We start from the raw sequence: 20,736 nt of genomic DNA on the forward strand, positions 1-20,736 counted from the left end.
TAATGTATCTAAACGGAAACTAAACAAATCATCTCCACAACAACATTATGTATAGGTCTAGGATCAAATGTTCACACAAACTCAACCCTGAGTCTAAACAATCAAAATACAACAGGCTGAGCCAAAAAACCAGCTCATTTTTCCCCATTACTGCTAATCTAAACCATGAATAGCAATGTTTTTAAGCAAAAAGACTATCCTAATGTCCTCTGGAAACAACTTAGCATGTACATTGCAGACTCGTTTATCAAAGGGTAAAGGGCTGCAATCTGCATGCAGCAATTGAGTCTAAAATCCATCGATCACTAATCACATGTGAACCAATCATAGCAGCCAAAACCTCTGCTTCTCGTTTCCACAGCATGACTGGGTCATCTTCCCTCAGCATGGACCCTTGAGGCGGCTCGAGGTTGTAAACAACCAGCGCTGTTGAAGGAGCTATCCTGCCATCATGGACTTGTGCCACCAGCTTGTTCTTGCAGGCCAGGACAAAACCTCCTGCTGCTCTGATTAGATCCACAAGGTCTATTTTGTATGTTGGCACAAAATCACCGATAAAGTAAAAAATCAAGTCTTTGAATAGTTTTGGAGCCTGCAAAAGAAACTATCATATTACTCACACCTCAGACAGATAAGAAGGGGAAAAATGTGAAGGCAAGCTTCTCAAGCGATGTTATTGCACAGCAACCTTTCATAACATAATCCCAGGAGAACTTGAAAATATTAATCTTTTTCTCAAGTCGCACAAGTCCAATCTACCTAGGTAAACTTACCCAAACCAAAAATCTAAAATTCATCCTAATATTAGTCATATATCTCTAATGGAAGAAAGCTTGTTAACTCCAGATACTTCTAGTACTTGCAATCAATTCATACAAAATATAAGGAGATAATAGAGGTTTGAGAAAACAGAATCAAGGCTTCCACAGTGCAGCAAATGTTCGAATTGTCAACTAAATTTGTATATTAAAGAAAGGAACAGACATTATCCAATGACCTAAGTCGGCCTGTTTTTGGACCATCACGACAACCATAATTGTCAAGGCTAACTTCATAAGGTTCTTCATCAACAAGATATAGAGCTTCCATACATGCCTTTACCCCTGTAAGTTCAAAATTCAAGTAACATCAGTAGCTTATAATAGTTAAAAAGGAAGAAAAAGAAATGGAAAATGGGAAAAAAGAAAGAACAGCCAAAATATGACCTAACTCAGAATAATTATAAAAACAGATTTTACACTTGAATAGCATCATTCAGCTCTTTCATCAAGTTTTTGCCATGATTCCAATATTTCTCATTGCTGGAAACTACCCCATTTCTCACATAATAGTTACCCTAAACCATGAATTTCCTCAATACACAACACCGAAAACAAAAGAAACCAATTCATTTTCCTCCCGATTTCTAGACACCTAAATAAAAGAAAAAGAAAACAGTCATGCATTAAGGAATGACCACAATAGGATTTACCAAAACATAAGAATAATAATCACAGATATTACAGCCACCCACATTCTAATTTGTTCAGTACAATAACCCAACAAGAAAAGACACAAGCTTAGTTATAAAAGATAGCCTATGGACACAATAGTGAGCAACAAAGCGTCGAAAGCATAAGCTTACAATCAATCTTAAGAATCCATCCTCCGTGCAAAATGGCCATGAGGACTTTAATTGTTCTGCAGCAAGCACCATTCACATCTGTGGCAGTGATTACATGTGTGACATTTGGGTTCCAGTACTTAGATACACTTACACAAATTGTTTCTCCAAACTTGACCAAAAGAAACTGCAAATTAATAGTCAAAGCAAAAAATTTGTCATCCTGAATTTCAAACAGACATTATAAGCTTTGATCAAGCATTGAAAGAGAACAACCTTTTATCTCTTCGGTATTTCTATGGTGAGTGCAAGAGAGGATGAGAGAGAATATGAGTTGGGCAGAAAGAGACAGAGATAATAAGTAACAAAAATAAAAATAAAAATAAGCTGAGAAGTTTCTCTATTTGTTTCTGATCCTTGAAGTTAAACAGGGTTGTTTTGGGCATTATCGATGCAGCATGGATTAAAAGTAGATTTGAGAAGTATCCATGGCCATTAGCTTGTGAATAAAATTGGAGATCTCCTATTCTCATTATTGACGAGAAAGGAGAAGGACCCACCTAGAATGCATGGTGGTACCACAGAAAAGGATTCTCTCCACTTCCAGTCAAATTTACTAGTATTGCATTTTTTCTAATCAACACTAGAAAAAATAGTTATTTATAGCTCTATCATTCTCATGCCTTGCAAAATTTTATATTTTTTTCTAATGAATGATTCTGATCGCATTCATTCATTTAATTAAACTAATTCTAAAGAATACTTCATCCTACTAGCTATCAGATCAACTAAGTATTAATTATCCAAAATATTTGATGATACTCAGCTTCCCAATGTATATTTGAGCTTCTTAGACTATGTCCATTAAAATTTGGTGGTTCTTATTCAAACCAAGCTTTCCTATTTCTCCATAGATCAACATTTGGACTGATACAATGGACGTATCTTCATGTAAGAATCTCATCAGACAAAACACTCCAATACTCCAGGATACCCATCAAAAAAAATACTCCAGGCAAGGATCCCTTTCAGACATGTCTTTAAATAATTCTTCTCATATTCTAGGTCTAAATGGATTAAAACACAGTGTAATACATTAAGATATGACTATTTTGATTTATTTAAAAAAATGATTTTAAAGGCTATGCCTCTGTGTGTAAGTATGTGTACACGTCTCTGAGTAAGAATATTAACTACAGGGTAAGTCATAAAAATATACACCAGTTTGTTTGCACTGACCTTCTCTTTGGTAGATAGGGCAGATCCACATAGAACCCATTCTGTTACTCCCTTTTGAGAGGATGCTCCAAAGCTTCTACATCAGAATTGAAGAAAGTTGGACATCAAACAAAAATATGAAGTAACAACCTATGAAGCTAGAACAGAGAAAAGTATTCCTACTGAAAAAATGACTTCAAACTTCCTATGTTTTTTCTTTAAGAAAATAAGTTGAAGCCATTAACATAAACATAGGAAAAAAAAATGCACAATCTGTTATAACAGATAATGCCGTAATACTCATGATGCTGCTATGAACACCAGGGTGAGCATTTCTTTTTCTTTATTTAATAAACTTTGCATTTATAAAATACAATTCTATTTGAAAAAATGAGAAGAAAAAAATCATGCTATAGACATTATATTTTTAGCAGTAGAAAATACAATCCACCGCTAAATACCATTGAAAGCAAAGGCCATAGGTATAGTTCAGAGGAGGCTTTTTAGCAGTACCTAAGCAACCATCACTAAGGCCATTTTGTCCCCCTCCTCCAACCCTTTTAAAGAAAAAGTCAAGATGAGACTTTGATTGATGCATGTACTCAGTGCTAAAGCCATGTTAATCTCTCTTCCCACTAATTAGTCAAAATTTTAATGACAGTTGAATGCAATTGCTGTCAAAGAAACTTTACCTAGCAACACAATTTTGTTTGGTTGCTTCTAATTTGTTTTTGCTCAAAAATGTATTTTAGAAATGCAATTTTTGGTACCACATAAACTCAAATTTACAAAACCTCACACATGTCACAAATGAAAAAATACATCTATAGTTACTTGACACAATAGCAGTTAAATGAATAGGAAATGTACATTTGAGTCGACTTGGAATTGTTTTTACTGCTTTTCTCCCCAAACTGAGACTTTTCACTCGGGAACTTGAGTGAACTATGACTAGGACAAAACATCAAAAAATTTTCCTGAAACAAACCAAGGAAAATTAAGTACACTATTTTATGTAACGTTTAACCAACTACACATATAACATGAATGTTTAAAGAGATGTCTAATATTCAGCAAAGCAAGAAAGAATGCTGAACTTACAAAGTCCCAACGACAATGTAAGATTTTCATGGCACAAAGTACGTGAAAACTTTTCCGGCAGTGCTTCATGTAGCAGCCAAGTGCAGCTCCCTTAAGCCTACAGCCGCTGCACTCAAGCTGTCCACTCCTCTCCAGTTCTTTCTCCAAGTTTATAATATTTTCACCAGCATAATATACTCGTGGTGCCCTGCATTTTCAATAGTTTTTACATTCCTCTAACAGCCAATATATACTTTGTTAAAAGAAATGGTAAACAAGGAATCAGAACACAAACATTGTTTTAAATACAGTAACAAACAAGCTTAGTGGAATGGATATGATGAAACCAAACCCCTTTACAAATCAGTTTAATTAAAAAGGATAAAATCCTATTCAAGCAAATAAGATGGTTGTTTTCTTACACAATCAAACCTAAATCATGAACATCCATAGTCGCCAACATCACTTGGAAATACTCCACGTAAAATAGCAAAGGTAACTTACCAATCAACACATTTCTTATGAACATGTATGACATTGGAATCAAATATGTTGGATGATTGAACTGGCTTTCCATTAGCATAATGCAGCATTGGTCCCGTAGCCTGGAAGCACCCAGTGACAGTGCAAAAACAATCAAAATATACCATAAGAAAAATTGCTATAATCAACACACACCGTTAAACTGTAAAAAAGATAATGCAGCAAACAGTTTTATTATTCAAAAACAAAATCAGAGATACAAAAGTACCATTGAAAGCTTAGATGACTGGCAAAAACCGCAGACAATTTCCTTCACATCTGAAGAGCCTGAATTTGATCGTAGATGTGGACCAGAAATAGACCCTATATATTTTGATTCCAAATTAGAACTGAAAATCAGTCCATTTCCAGAATATGACATCGGCTTTGAGAACAATTGTGTTTCGACATACCAGACTCTAGATGACCAACATTCAATTTCTTTTGTCTCTTGGCTGGATTTTTTTTTGGACTCTGCAAAAATCCCTAAAGTAATTGAGAATAATTACGAGGCAGACGCCTAAAGCAGTTCCATTGTCATTAAAAATAAAGTCTTTAAATATTTCTTCTATGATAAGAAAGAGAATAGAAAGAGGATTAAGTCTAGCTATCAAATGGCATATTTGTTGGAACATCGAGGGAACTAAAATGAACTCATCTCAAGAAGTAAATTAATTGTCCCAAACAATCAATGGAACTGCTGTTAACGCAGAAGACTTGTGAAAAAAAGCCCAGAGATTAATATGGAAAAAGCACCTAAAAGAATTAAAAGGGTTGTCACATTGCCTTCAAATGTACAAACAAATTACGATCGCTTCATTCCGAATGGGTCACTTGTCAAATGAAGCCGCAAACACCAACAACAACACCACACTAAACCCATGAGATGAATGATGAATCCATGATACAGCCTTGTTTGGTAACTGGGAAAACAAAGGAGAAAATCCAAAGAAACAAAAGAAACTAATTTCCCCTTGCATTAGCTACAGGAGTTCCTGAAGAATGAAGATTTTTTGTCAAAAAATCCTAATATTAAAAAAAAATAAAAAAAATCCATTCATTACCCACGTTTTCTCAGTTTCCAAACAACCCACAAGTGCAAAAAAAAAAAACCCATGAAGATCAAAAGAAAAAAACTAAAAATCAAAAGAGTAAAGAGTTTATTTCTATCGATTTCTCAGGAAGCAAACGGAGAATGAAGAGCTTACCATTTTGAGATGAAGAGGCACTGGCCAAGCAGAGCACTTTGACGGAAGTTGAGTTGTTACTTGTTACAGTTGCTCAGGTTTGTTTCTAGTAAATGTGTACACGTGGACGTCTCCATTTAGTTGAAAATGGGCCCTATAGAAAAATTAGCTTTATTTATTTCTTTTACTTTTATTTTATTTTTATTTAAAAAAAAAATTTCCTCATCCTCATACAATATATTTTATATATTTTTATATTTTATTGTTCATATTTCAATTTAAAAACAAGATTTTCATATTACCTTATAAAATGTCCAATAACTTTGACAACTTTCTTACTCAAATCACATATGAAATTACGAATATTAGAATCATTCTTTTTTTTATTATACAAAAACTTTTACCTTTATTTTTACCGGAAAAAAACTTAGAGAAATATTTTTTTTTAGAAAGAAAAATGTATTCTTTAGAGAGATAAAAAAATATATTTATCTCTGGTGTTTTTCAAGAAGAAATTGTTCTTTAAGAGACAAAAAAATAATTTATTTTTTATATTTAATAAAGGCAGTTTCTTGAGAGTTTTAAAACTTCGAAAAATTGTTCTCTTTATTTCTCTTATTTATTGGATCAAATCAATTCAACAATTTGGACACCCAAATCCAACTTCAATATATTCTGATTTTTTTTTCATTGATTTATTTACCCACATAAGTTTCATTATACATATTCAATATTCCGATTTTTTTTATTAGGCAGGTATACTAGTAAATATTATTTATTATTTTATTGATTTTAAAAATTTTAAATAAAATTACTACTTGTAAGTTGTGACCATAATGAAAGTGAAAATAAAATGGTACATTTTATAATGCCTCAATTTGTTAGGCTATTTTTTATTTTATTCTTTTATGATTTATACTCTCTTTCCTTTCTCTCAATTACTTGGTTTTAGAAGTGTAACTTTTCACTCTATTTTTCAAAAAATTGAAGGTAAATGTTATCAAAATAATAAAAATAAAAATAAAAATAGATTTAAAATTAATAAATTATTGTAAATGTTTTTCAATTTAGAAATGGATTAATTTTTCCTTTTCTATATAAAGATTAAAATTTTGAAAATATATATTTTTTAAATAAATTTTAACTTATTTAATTTTATTTGAAATTCAAATATTATTATGTTATAGTGGAGAAATGTATATCATTTCTCCACTATTTTAACATTCTATAATAAAGCCTTATTATTATGTTATTAAAAAAGTGTGTAAAAAAAAACTTAAATTATTTTTAAAATATTAATTATTTAATATGTTTCTAAGATTAACATAAAGAAATATAATTTTTCCATCTTTTAAAAAAAAAATAAAACAAGAAAGAGGACATATTAAATACTTTAGAATATGATTGGAAGGTTACCCATACATATTATGGACTTTTGACTCTAAAGCTCTAATATGATATAGAGTTTGATATACCATCTAGCAATCATTTTACAAAGAGAAAGGTGAGATTTTGATCAACTTGTTCATAGACGCTCACCTGATCACGACCGTACCTGATTACTGCTATATAAAACCCCCCCAAAACCCTCTCATTCCGTCATCTTCGAACCCCACTGCTTTTCCAAAACCCTACCCTTCCCATGCCCACTTCAATGGCAGCTAAAATTTCCCGATCGATTATGGCCCTTCGTTCCTCCTCCCAATCTCTCCTAACCCTTCGATCCACACCCCCGCTTAGCTCCCTCTCCAAACGCTTCCTCTCCTCTTCCCTCCAACAACCGCGTCCTGTCCCGGTTCGGTTCTGGCCGGCAATTCCCCTCTCTTCGCGGCTCAATCAAGTCCGTTTTAGGGTGAACCGGGCTGGAAACTCCGGCTACTCGCCGCTCAACTCCGGTTCGAACTTCAGCGACCGGCCTCCCACCGAGATGGCCCCGCTGTTCCCGGGTTGTGACTACGAGCATTGGCTGATTGTCATGGATAAGCCTGGCGGTGAGGGCGCTACCAAGCAGCAGATGATCGACTGCTACATCCAAACCCTAGCCAAGGTCGTTGGAAGGTAACTTAAGAGTTTTGGGTCTTTGTGGTTGGGTTTAGGGTTTTGATTTTTAGGTTTTTCATTTTAGGATGACGCTCTGTTTGGTTGATGAGGAAGTGGGCGGAGAGAAAAGAGTGTTCGTATCTCATGTGTTGTGTCGTTTTCGGGGAGAGAGTGTTTTAGTAGTACATTTATTTGGTTGATGAGGAAGCAGTGGACCAGGATTGAGACTATGGGTTTCGAGCTTATGTTCTTTTATGTTGTGATAGGAAGATGATGTGTGTTATAGTGGTTATTTTAAAGGGTTTACGGGTTTATGGGCTTTTGTTTTGTGTTGTTCCACTCTGAAATTATGCTTTGGGTGCTGAGAAAATCAAGGAATATAAACAAAATTAGCATGTTGAATCTTATGTTTTATGTAGGAAAAAATAATTTGAGTTCTGAACTCAGCCAAATTGTTGGGAGACTGTTCGAGTTAAGCCCAAATTTTAGTCCATTTAATGTCTCAAGTCTGCATCCTAGGCTTCAAAATTTTAATTTCATCTTTCTGCATTTGTCGGTGACCAAATGGAGCATCTGGGTATGAATTTCGGTGTTTGAACCTTGCCAATTTCAAAAGATTTAACTTTTTTCTGCATTTCTCCACAACCAAACCTTTTGGGATATGCATTTGAATTTTGAAGTTTTCCAACGGATGCTGAATTTTGGGATTGTTTGAATTCTTTCACTTGTGGCTTCATAAGCTTATAGATTGTCAATCTGTCTATTTGTGAAATTATATTCCTTATTTTTGCAGTTCTAGTTGTTACGGGTTTGGGACTTTTATCACATGAGATGTGTCCTCTCTATGAGTACAATAATGATAATATTTTTAATGATGTCTCAGTGAAGAGGAAGCAAAGAAGAAGATTTACAATGTGTCGTGTGAGAGGTATTTTGGGTTTGGCTGTGAGATTGATGAGGAAACCTCGAATAAGCTTGAAGGTTTGTGTTGACTCACTTCACTTTATGCTTACTAATATCTGGAGCAATTGATCTTATGTTTCATACTTTGTTTTACTCTTTCTGCAGATCTGCCCGGTGTTCTTTTTGTCCTTCCAGATTCTTATGTTGATCCTGAGAATAAGGACTATGGAGGTAGTCTCTGATACATCAAGTTTTTTTTTGCAAAAACAACATTTTGTAAGGTCGATATAACAATAATGCTAATAGCGAGTGAGTAAATGAGATCCTCTTGAAATGTTGATATAATAATAAAGTCATAGGTGACTGAACTTAGTTGTGCCATTTTTCACTGTAGATATTAACTTATTTTGGTCACGAGCAAACTAAGATTAATTAATAGCATTCTAGGGCAGTCCGTCCAAATTTGCTATAAGCTGAAAAGCCTTCAAAGGCCAAGTACCTGCATTATAGATCACTCCGCCTTGACCAGGCTGAGAAGCCTTATAAGTTATAAGGTAAACAATTGCATTGTGGAGTCCATCTTGGCAAAGCTGAAAGGCCTTAAAAGGCAATGCACAGCTTTGAATGCTAATGGACTAACATAAATCTTATCTCCTAACTGTTCTGTGCTTCTTGAACTCGGTGGAGTATCAGGTCAGTGGAGATGGAACATGAAATATTATATTGTGCTCTTATTTGACTGTCTACATAGAACTCCAATCGAGAAGTGTTATTTAGTTTCATTTTTCAATTCTTCTCCTGTATCTTGATGGCATTGTGTGTCTGAGTCTTTGGCATAATGTGTTGCCAACTTGGATGAGGTCTTTACTTGAGGTATCAAAGTTTTTCCCTTCTCAATCCACCAGGTTGTGGGTGTTTGGGGAACCACCAAAATCAGGCCAGATGAGTTAACTTGATATAGGTTTTGAAGTTGTTTGGCTGTTCAACCCCCATTTTGTTTGCTTTATCAGAGAGAAAAGGCATTCTTGCCCATTCTCAAAGCTCAAATTATTTCAGGAGGGCAAAATTCAAGGAATTAGTAATTTACTACTTTCGAATTAGTAATATGCAAGCAACTTATTACTTGGAGTTTAATTATTTTCTCCCTCCTACCTGTTGTGTGCCAATTTTTGAAGCTGGAACAATTTTGAATTTCTTTATTTTTCTTATGATCAGCTGAGCTGTTTGTCAATGGAGAGATAGTTCAAAGATCTCCTGAGCGGCAAAGGAGAGTGGAGCCCCAGCCCCAGACAGGCAGAGATAGACCAAAATACAATGACAGAACCCGATATGTGAGGCGTCGAGAGAACATGCGATAAAGCTAAGAAATGAAGCCTAGTGGCACATTGTGGATGAACAACTCTTTACACAATTGCTTGGGTTGGTTGTATTTAGATATCTTGTTCATTTTAGGATTACCTTTGGTTATGTGACTGCATTCTAATACCAGAAAATTTCAGGTTGGGACTTGAACTGTTGTATCACCATGAACTTTTGGTGTGGCTGTGACAATATTTCCAGTGGTATAATATGGCAATTTTGAACATTTTTCTTTAGAACATTTTGAAAGGTTACTTTTTGGCCCAAACGTTGTAGCAATAATTTCCTGAGCTGGTTGATCTTTTTGCAATTAGAAATATGTGTTTTGATAAAAGAGGAATCCTCTGATAGTAAAAGGAGATTTTAGAGTTTCTTGGCATATGGAATAGTACCGGCCAAAATTTCCAGCTCTCGGGAATTATTCCATTTTCTGGGCTGGGGAGTTGGGTTTGCTTGGTTCAAACTCCAAAAATGTTGAACCAACCTTGGTGTTGGAGAAATAGTAATCTGCAGCTCTTAACTATTTGGACCCTTGTAGATAACTGCTAATAAATTGGGAATCTGCTGCTGTAATTATAGAATCAAACAAAAATAAAAGTAATCTGCTCATTTTACTTTATTGTCATATCATAGAATAGCAAAATATTAAGCAGAAGCTTATTCTTAAAAACTGATTGTATGCTTAACCACTAATGCCAGCTTCGCTAGTTGTTTATGCATCAGCATATTTGGTCCTGTAGTTCCACAGAATCTTCTGTAACTTGGCTTCCTGGGGATTTTTCTTCTCTGCTCATATCTGGCTTGTTAATTGCCAAGCTGGAGCCACTACAATGGTTGTGATTTCCTTCTTCAATGGGCAGCTCAGCCGTGGAACTCTCCCCTACTATGCCTGTGGAAACCAGTGTGGTATGGACTTTGGTTCTCTCTGGGTCAGGTATTTCAGCCATATCTTCCGATGCTACAATGTTTGTTGCATGTATAACACTACTATCATATGAGCCACCCTCCTCTTCAAGAAAACCCAAGGGCGTGTGGTGAGGGCCAAGTTCTTTATCAAGTACTTCTCCTTTGTTAATTCCAACTTCTGTTGCGCCTATGGCTGCAGCATTCACCTCAGATTCTAGAGAATCCTTGCAAGAACTGGCATCATCCTTACAAGAGTCGGTGGCGTACACAGATTGGTTTTCATCTGATGCTCCTTCACGAACAGCAGTAGTTTCTTCATTTGGAGGCAACTCTGTTTTCATCTCCACTAGCCTTTGAATAGTTTCAGTGGCAGCCTTTGTGGCCCATCCATCATCCTCATCTAAATCTCTGTGATAAAGGAAAAATATAAATTTCTGTTCTAAGGAACATGAGTTTGGCGCATGAAAATTATTAAATGAACTAGAATGAAAGACATCAAAATAAATATTTCGTCATTTCTCAGCCCTGGGGGCCCAGTAGATTTTCTGGTAGTTGTAATTCTTGTAGAAGACCCGATGGTGTGAAAAACACGGTTTAACACGAAAAAGTAACCCCTCACAAAGCCAGCAGTGCTCAAGCAAATTCAAGGAAGAAAATTTTTAAACAGCCAAAAAAAAAAAAAAGACATTTCATTTACAGTTGTGATTAGATTTTCATTTTCAGAAGTAGCAAATTAGTTAAAATCTCTGGTAAAACAAGTTGTTGCTGATTCTCCAATAATGCTTCCTGTTGATTTTGAGTTAAGACACAAAAACTTGTTGCCAATTGGCAGATGCCTCTTAACAACCTCTAGATAATAGAGCTATCCTCTTGTATAGGTACTTTTCAAATTATAGACCCCAACAATGAAAGTTTTGCGGCCAGGGAGATTGAGCTCAACTTAATAATATAAGAATCTATACCAGCCAATTGCTATGATGCTGAATGGGCAGTTCTAATCCTACATTTGCGTCAGTATAGAGCCATATAAATGATGCATTAGACGTTTAATCTAGGATGCTAAATTTCTGTATGTCCATCCAAGTTCTAGCAAAGAATTGGACAGGTGCTTTTTGCAAGTAGGTCTTTTGAGGTTTCTAAAATATGACAAAAAAATTCCCTGGCTTAGCTATGATTAATTTTTTTAACATCACAAATAAAAATTGGTAGTCTGCATGCAATTTATAGCTTACTATATATAGTGGAAATCAAATGTCTCAATCTCTCATACCAACTGATCTAGATGGCCGTACATACCCTACGGCAACAAAGAATATTGAAATTAGTGGTAGACTAGTTGATGACATATGTGAAAAGAGAGAAAAGGGAGAATCCCTAATTATTATTATTGAAAAACTATAAAGAATACACATTGGATTTGGGTATATATATACATGTTAGTGGGACCCACAATACAATAAGGAAAGAAAAAGAAAAAGGAAAAGTAAATAACCTAAATAACTGTACACTATCTAACAACATACTACAGAAAATTTTAAATTTCAGCACTAGTTATCTCAGCACAGAAAGTTGAAGCATTACCTTCTAGGATCCAATCCAGCAGAAAGGAAGACCGATTCCATGCGAGATACAACATCCACTGAGGCATTCATTATGTTATTGGAGAGGTATCCTTCATACCTTGCAATTTCAACTAGGAATTGGATGTCCAAAACAAACTATTCTAGGACAATAAACATGAAGGAAATAAATTAGCAGGGGTAGTAGCAACTTGACAACAGATGACTAAAAAATATAAGTAGGGCAGACATGCAAAAACCTCATCATGTCTTCAATTAGAAAACTGCATTGTCCAATACTGTCAATGAGGAAAGAACATAAGCCTGTTGTGTTTTGAACTAATCTTTTGCTTGTGAACATTGGCCAAGTTTTGGTGAAAAATAATTAGTTATCTAATTCTGGAAGTTCAATCATTGTATTTTCTCCAACATGAAACTATATTAATATTCAGCCAATTTGAATAGGATAAAATAAGCTTGCATCTAGCTTTTATGTGTAATAAATGAAACATTGTAGAAGTTTTAAAATAAGTAAAATTGTAAATAAACACAAAAATGGGACATATTTTCTTTTACCACTCAGAGAGTTTTGTCCTGGGGAAACAAGAAAATTAGTAAAGCTTGGAAAAAACTTAAGTCAGTCATGGTACAAGGCGTAAAATTCTAAATTTTGGATTATGATAGCCACGAACAACATATGCAAAGAAAGTTGATTAGAGACACATACTATACCATGTCTACTAGTGTATTCATGGCCAGTTCTAAACTTGAATTACAATACTGATCTCAATACCAATAATTTTATTAGCGATACATATATACTTAGAGAATAAGTTTGTAAGAAAAGTAAGGCCATAATTGTTTTATTTTTTATTTTTGATCAGAATTCAGAACCAAACAATTCATGTCATAAAAATGAATGACAGGGCAGAATGGATGAGCTATCCTTCAGAGAGGTGGCATGAAGGATTTGTATTGCCATCCTAAAGACTTGGGACAAGGAGGATTTAGATGGATCCACTTAGCTTGCATACCTGAAAATTTTTTAGTATGTTTCTTTGATGTTTTTTATTTTTACTTTTGGCTGTTAAATGGAAGCCAAACCAGAAACCTCCCTTGTACCCACTCCAATCCCTAGCCACTTGTGCTAGGCTTCAAGGGAAAATTTTGTAAATATAGATGGGCCACAAGTGCAACCATCAGCGCAAGTAGATAAGGCTCCTTTTAAATCTATAGAGGGGGGAATTGGAAATCTATGTATGAGCCCAAGAAAATATCTGATTAAAGAATAACGACATTAAGCAGTGAATACAAGTTTCCAGGTTTCAGCACTCATCTATACAAGGAAAAAGAATATGTATACCTGCTTAAAGTTTCCAGGATGTTGAACAATCAAATCATCTTCACTGGTGGTCCAGATATCTTGGTTGTTCAAAGTCCAAGCAAACCTGGCCTCCATCAGTGCTTTCAATAACTCCATCAACCACTCCATTTCAGTGTTGCCTTCAGTAAGCCTTTCCAGTTTCCTCAATTCTAAAAACAATACCTGGTAATTGCAAACTGAGATTAAAACCATATATAAGTGGGAAATTATTTACTGAACAAATTGAAATTTAACTGATGCATATCTCCTTTGCCAGTTTTATATTTGTTGAATACCTCCTTTCAGTTAACTGATATTTTTTCCCAACTGGTAAAAATAAACCCTATGAGGCAAAGGCAAAAATAGAGAACCATGAAATTAAAAAGAATTTCACATTGTCACTACAGAACTGAGGTAAACTAGTAGCAGAAAGATACCATCTACCACGTTATCACTGCAGAACTATGCTGAAATAACGGCACAAAGATCACATCGATTCAACTCAGCAAGCTCAAATATTGGAATAGAAATTTTGCATGTTGAGGCTATTTGCTTCACTCAGTAATTTATATTTATATTACTTGAGTCTCTCTCTCTCACTCATGTTTTTCTATAGACTCTCTCCTATGCTTTTCAAATATACTTTTATTCCAAGTCATCCAAGCTTATCCTGAATGTTTTTGGTTAGATACATGAATCCGTTGTCACCATTCTTCATAATATAGGGTCATTCTACATTGAGGCAAAATACAGCATTATTTTGTTCATAGCCTTGACCCAGATTTTTCTGGCCTTCTCCTTCCCCTATTAACACCATCAAAAGGAACAGCCTTCAAATGGAACCATGGCACTCTATATAAGTTTGTTCATGGCAAGGACAAGTGGAAGGCCAAAAAGAATGGGTCAATGGCATGAGAAAAGATACTACAACCTATGATTTAATAATAAATACGATAGCAAATAAAATGAATGGAAAACAAAAGCAAAAAGATCATGTGTGTGTGTGTGTATGCCCCATTTGGGAAAGCTTTTCAAGCACTAAAAGCAGAATTTGAAAGTCAAATGTAACTTTTAAAAGTGTTAGGATAGAAATCTCAAACATGGGCCCCATACTTCCTGACGTGATTTATCCATGTTTTGGAGAAGTAAACCATGCTTTTCCTCAAACATGATACAGAAATTAGATTTTTATTTAATTAGACTTTTTTAAAGAATCAAAATTATCCTTACTGTTTGTAAGAGAACTTTTAAAATACAGTGCACAAACATAAAATTCAATCACACAGCCACTGTAACTACTTTTGCCCTACTTGTACTACTAAAGGCTAAAGTTGAACACCATCCTCAACAGGTGCATAGCCAATCCCTGTAGGAAATGTAGCGTCTCTTATTTAGAGTTGGGTACAAAACAAAAAGATTGCAAAAGCCCAAAACATATCATTATTTTAAATTTCTTAAAACCAGGAAATATGAATCTGATCCTATCCTTTAAACATTATACTTGTTTGTGTCACCAAAGGCATAATTAGAGATTTACAACTGGCACATGTAAATGTAGTTGAAATAATCATTGACACAACACTTCAAGATTCTTGGTTATCCATTGCATTTAAGAACAAAATACTTTCAAAATTGGGGATTAAATAAATGCTATATAATGGAGCCTCAAATATTGAAAATGAATCAACCCCTTTGTACCAATCTGAAAACACCTTCCTCCCTGAAATGATGTTTCTTCAGAGAACTAACTTGTTAGTAATACAGACACTTTCCCACATGAGCAAATAATAGGGTCAGAAGAATAGGCTGGTCAACAGAAATAGAACATATAATGATGAAGAAAAAAGAGGGATATGCTAGTGAGGGTGAAGGCAAATACACTGTTATGCATCTATGGTTGTAATAATGTAACCATCACAAGAAAGTTAGGCAAAAGTTGTAAACATAAAACAAATTTATGTCATGTACCATAAACTCTAACAAACTTGAGAAGCATTGCACTTCATTCTAAGCCCACAGCCTTAACATCACCCTGAATGCTGAGTAATCTTTTTCTCATATAGGTAATGGTAGGGATTTTACAAATCCTTGGTAAGTGTTCTGCAAAATTAAAGTCATCAAATTTTCATCTCTGAAAGAAGTAAGTCATACCTGTAAGACAACAGAGGGTATCATGTCATGAAACACATTAAAATCACCATAACTGATACCACAAGTTTCTGGAGTCAGTCTACAGCCACTTTCTGGAGACATTCTATATATAAATTGCTGGCAAAAGCTAGCTCTGAGCTGATCAGATGCCTCTTGAATAAGTAGCAGACGCAAGGCAAGATCTTTCTGTTCACAACCAACTAAAGGGGTTTCCATTAGCTCACAATTAAAGTTACTGATGCTCTTGAAGATGCTTTTGATGATGCTGGAGAAGAAATGTACAAGTGTTGATATATTAGCTAAAACAGAAACTTGCTGTTGCAGCGACACAGCCAAATTGATTATTGAACCACCTGTTTGACAGGTGATCGCCCTTTCAAGACTAGCAATATAAACCATAAAGAGGTCTGTGAGTCCTCTGAGTATTGGACCTTCCATTTGAAGGGAAACCAATGGGGAAACATCCTCTGTGATAGCCTATAAGAATAGACCAAAAAAAGAAAAAAAGAAAAAGAAAAAAGAAAAAGAAAAAGGAGAAAGAGCAACAAGTGACTTGAGAGGTAGATGTGGCAAATTATTTGCAAGTTTACACTAAGATTTGGGAAAATTTAATTGTCTAAAAAGGGACCAAACCTGCAATAATGTTACAAACTTCCTGCCGCTGTTAGTGAGCAGACAATATTTTGGTTGTTGACCAACAGCCATAGAAGGGCACTCTTCATTTAAAATTCCTGATACAAGATATCTACCCAAATCCCAAGCATCCGTTGCTGCAAAAATAGCAATGACTTTCTTAAAATGCTCAATACGAATTTGTAAAGCCTCTTCCATGAAAGGGCGAACATGCTTGATGAAGAAAGGGCACAACACTATTCTCTGAGTTTCTAACAAAGAACAATATGACAGTGCAAACTGCACAGCCTCTACTGCTGTGGACAATCCACCACTTATTTCTGAGATCGATGTAACAAATTTAATGAAACAAGAAATAAATATTTGGGTTTCTTCACAGGCCCATTGAATAAGTTCTGAGGCATAGGGAGAAGTTTCTCCATATAACACCACAAAACTCTTTGCTGCTTGAGAAATCATAGAAAATACAAACTTTGCAAGAACCCTAATGTATGCTCCATGGGGCAATGATTTTGAATGTTGGAAATTATGTATTCCAGTTGCAAGACGTGTATGGTAATATTTAAGCAATAACTTAGTTGCATAATGACTGTGACCAAGTCTGCAAAGTCCAACTAGTGCCTTTTGAAGTTCTGGTGCAGCTACTCTTGGATTTTCAGCCACTAGGATCAATTGATCTGCAAGAAGGGCCTTCCTCTCTGACATTGCAGAGTTATAAGACATCAACATATCTGGTGGATAACTCTCTTCCAACTGCATCCTTAAAAAGGTCTCAGCCTCCATTTCTAGAATTGTCAGTGCTTCATCTAACCTGTATTCTGACAAAAAAGTGTCTAGCGTTTCTGAAACATCAATGGTATGAGCCTCTAATGTGCTCAGAGGAGATTGCTCAGCACAAACAGGTTCTTTAATAATTGACTCTATGGTCTCCTTGGATAAAAGGTCTAAATATATGCCATATGTAAGGTCTTTGATGAGCCTTTTTTGTGTTGAAACATGGTGTTTCAGCTGCATCAGTTCATTTTCCATTCCTTCTACTTCTTGAAATATTCTGCATATATAGGGACATATTTGAGTTTTTTTAGATAATTGTGAATCACTATACAGGCTTTGAGCAGATATTGGATGAATTTGCTCTAGATAATAAGTGAAAAGTGTGTCAGGCTGTCAAATAGTATCACAAACCAATACAAAAATAAAATAATGTCAGGGAAGTGGCTGAAATTCAGAGAACTAACTCTGGATAATAAGCTGAAGACAAACAAAGGAAGAGTGAGATGCATGTTCTGTTACCTATTTTAGTAATCAAAGACGATCTAATACAAACAATAACCATGGTTTTAGACAGGCATCAAGCTGAATCAAAAGAATCTTATGGTTGCAAGTTAAAAATAATAAACAAGAAACGTTCTATTTGTTTCAGGCACAGAGTATATCTCATTCATCATTTCAACAAATTCAAATCCTAAAATATAGCCAAGATATCAATCTGTCAGAGTCTGAAGGAATGAAGTACTAATTCCTTAAACTACCATGCATAATTAATCCTCAGTTGTTTCCTCCCAACAATTACCAAGCAGGCTAGCAGGAGTTACTGGAGCCTAACTAGCATGCTGCCAGAAAGCTTATATCCATTCAGGCATCAGGCTAGAACTAGTTCCTTGTTGCTGAAAGGAAAAATCGTTACTTGTTGGACGTTGCTCATTCCATCATGTTTCATATGATGGTTGCCAAATCTTATTAGGAGGATGCTATTCTAACTGCATGTTACTTGATAAATCGGTTTCCCTACTTTGTATTAGATCAAAAGACTCCTTATTCTATATTGTTTCTTAATAGTCCCCTGTTTTCTCTCCCTCCTAGAGTTTTTGGATGTATTTGCTTTGTTCATTATTTTTCTCCAAATAAAGATAAGCTTCATCCTCGATCCATTAAATGTGTATTTTTACAATATTCTAAAACTCAGAAAGGGCATAAATTCTTTGATATCATGTCTTGTAAATACTTTATTAGTGCTGATGTAACATTCTTTAAGACTACTTATTTTTCTGATTATGGATTATAGTTAGAAAATGACTTATTTCAATTCAAGCCTGTCCTTCCTGTTGTTACCAATACTTCTCTATCTAAGACTGACAAATCATTACAAGTTTATCAATGGAAAAGATTGGCTAGAGATCATGAAGTAGATCAAACTCAATCTCTACCTCCTCCAAACCCATACCCATCAATGGATGATTCTATACCACCACCTATTTCCATTTTCTCAATTTCCCATGAGTCAAACCTCCCTATTATACTAAAAAAAGGTAACACAATTGCACCTACTATCCTCTTACTCATTATGTATCTTTAGATAACCTTTCCCCCACCTTTTGGTGTTTTGCTTGTGCATTGTCTTCTATTTCCATTCCTAAGTCGAATCAAGAAGCTCTAAATCATACTACTGGAAGAAGAGGTGCATGCTCTCCCAAACAAAGGTACATGAGAGCTTGTTGATTTGCCTCAAGGAAAGGATTTTGTAGGCTGCCACTAGGTTTTCACTTTTAAATATTATCTAGATGGAACTATAGAATGGTTGAAGGCTTAGTCTGTTGCTAAAGGGTATAATCAAACTTATGGTGTGTACTATTTTGAGACTTTCTCCCCCGTTGCTCATCTTAATTCAGCACGTATTCTAATTTCCTTAGCTGCCAATTTTGGGTGGAGCCTACATTAGTTAGATGTGAAGAATACATTCTTGCATGGTGATTTGAGTTAGGAAGTCTATATGTAGCAACCACTTGGGTTTGTTGCTTAGGGGGAGTCAATAGTTAGAGTTTGCATACTAAATAGGTTATTTATCGATTAAAACAATCTCCTCTACCTTGGTTTGATCAATTGAATACTATTCTTCTATCATTTGGTTTTAGAAGATGTAATTTTGGCCACTCAATATTTGTTCTCAAGAAGGGCACTGGAATAGTAGTAATGATTATATATATGGATAATATCATCGTCTTTGGTGGTGATGTTACAAGTATTGAAGAAGTGAAAGGTTACTTGAAACAAACCTTTCAAACAAAGGAACTTGGGTTATTGCGTTACTTCTTGGGCATTGAAGTTACACATAGTAGAGGTGACATTGTTTTGTCCTAAAGTATGTATTAGACTTGCTCAATGAAACTAGCATGTTATGAGCAAAGCTAGCTAACACTCTGATGTAGGACAACCCTAGGATGGTTGCCTACACTCAAGGGTAGGTGGGCTAGGGTTTTATTTTTAGGGTGTAAGGAGAGGAACAAGGAATAAACTTTATGGTAGAGAAAATTATAAGATAAGAAATAGAGAGAAAGAAGAAATAATGAAGAAAAGATGGAAAAACCTTAAAGCCTCACTAAGGCCTTCTAGGAGTCTCACCTAAAAGAAAATCAATGGAGTCTCACCATTGAGGGTTGCAACCTTGCAATAAAAGAAAGTATAATATTATTCATCCAATTCATTCCTTTGATTTACATTGATTAGCCTATTTATAGGATTCTCTAAGAAATCCAAAGTCTACTAGGACTCTAATAACCTATTATGATTCTAATTCTAATTATAACATCCAAAGTCTACTAGGACTCTAATAACCTATCATGACTCAAATTCTAATTATATTATAACTCAACTAGCTAATCCTAATTAGACTCCAACAAATACCAATCCCTATTCAATTCTAATTAATATTAATCCTACTTAAAGTTTACTTAGGTCTTCCCTTTCTTCCTTGAATAAACTTTAAAAGGCCTTCCCCCATCAATTCTCCCCAGCTTGAAAGAACTCGGCTCCGACGAGTTAGATGCTTGGTACAATTCATAGAGATCGGGGTTAATCTTTTGAAAATCCGTTGTCGTAATCCATGTATTCTCAAAATGTGGTTTGCCTCGCCATTTCACCAAAAAATTTTTGTATCCACCTTGTCGAGTAGACACAAGTTGATCATCAAGAACATACTCGATCTCAGGACGTGGGCTAAGAGTAGGTGGTAATTGAAGATCCAACTCTTCACTTACATCGTTGGCCATGGTAGATATACAAATCTTCCACATTAAATATTGGACTAAAATGCAAGTTTGAAGGGAGCTTTAACAAATAAGCATTCTCACCCAATCGCTTTAGTACCCGAAATGGACCCGCTTTCTTAGCTTGAAGCTTTTGATATGTGCTCGGATGAAATCTTTCTAGTCGTAA

At 35.1% G+C, this 20,736-nt stretch overlaps 3 protein-coding genes across 4 annotated transcripts in view; 1 reads left to right on the forward strand and 2 right to left on the reverse strand.

Moving 5' to 3' along the window:
* Window positions 1-31: 31 nt before the first annotated feature.
* Window positions 32-5,690, reverse strand: LOC117917940 (BRCA1-associated RING domain protein 1). Its single transcript, XM_034834418.1, has 10 exons — window positions 5,632-5,690; window positions 4,837-4,897; window positions 4,653-4,747; window positions 4,406-4,506; window positions 3,923-4,109; window positions 3,692-3,798; window positions 2,843-2,918; window positions 1,625-1,790; window positions 985-1,103; window positions 32-592 (listed from the first exon to the last, which is right to left on the reverse strand). Exons 1-10 carry the CDS (start codon window positions 5,632-5,634, stop codon window positions 248-250), a joined length of 1,260 nt encoding a protein of 419 aa, XP_034690309.1. The 5' UTR covers window positions 5,635-5,690; the 3' UTR covers window positions 32-247.
* Window positions 5,691-7,203: 1,513 nt separating this feature from the next.
* Window positions 7,204-10,443, forward strand: LOC117918405 (multiple organellar RNA editing factor 2, chloroplastic-like). Of its 2 annotated transcripts, XR_004651851.1 has the most exons (5): window positions 7,204-7,668; window positions 8,534-8,631; window positions 8,719-8,784; window positions 9,769-9,972; window positions 10,053-10,443. XR_004651851.1 is itself a non-coding variant. In XM_034835036.1 (4 exons), the coding sequence occupies exons 1-4, from the start codon at window positions 7,253-7,255 to the stop codon at window positions 9,909-9,911; spliced, it is 723 nt and encodes a 240-aa protein (XP_034690927.1). In that variant the 5' UTR covers window positions 7,204-7,252; the 3' UTR covers window positions 9,912-10,246. The 2 variants fall into 2 exon arrangements, 1 of the variants encoding a protein (XP_034690927.1); XM_034835036.1 differs by having other exon boundaries at window positions 9,769-10,246.
* Window positions 10,444-10,484: 41 nt separating this feature from the next.
* Window positions 10,485-20,736, reverse strand: part of LOC117918404 (exocyst complex component EXO84B-like) — a 29,161-nt gene continuing 18,909 nt past the window's right edge. Inside the window, exons 3-7 of the mRNA XM_034835035.1 lie at window positions 16,525-17,575; window positions 15,892-16,368; window positions 13,741-13,923; window positions 12,400-12,536; window positions 10,485-11,226 (exon numbers count right to left, since the gene is read on the reverse strand). Coding sequence (XP_034690926.1) covers window positions 10,632-11,226; window positions 12,400-12,536; window positions 13,741-13,923; window positions 15,892-16,368; window positions 16,525-17,575 — 2,443 coding nt within the window. The 3' untranslated portion in view covers window positions 10,485-10,631. The remainder of the gene's footprint in view (window positions 11,227-12,399; window positions 12,537-13,740; window positions 13,924-15,891; window positions 16,369-16,524; window positions 17,576-20,736) is intronic.

Source organism: Vitis riparia, chromosome 7 (genome assembly GCF_004353265.1).
Source record: "Vitis riparia cultivar Riparia Gloire de Montpellier isolate 1030 chromosome 7, EGFV_Vit.rip_1.0, whole genome shotgun sequence".
NCBI classification, from domain to species: Eukaryota; Viridiplantae; Streptophyta; class Magnoliopsida; order Vitales; family Vitaceae; genus Vitis; species Vitis riparia.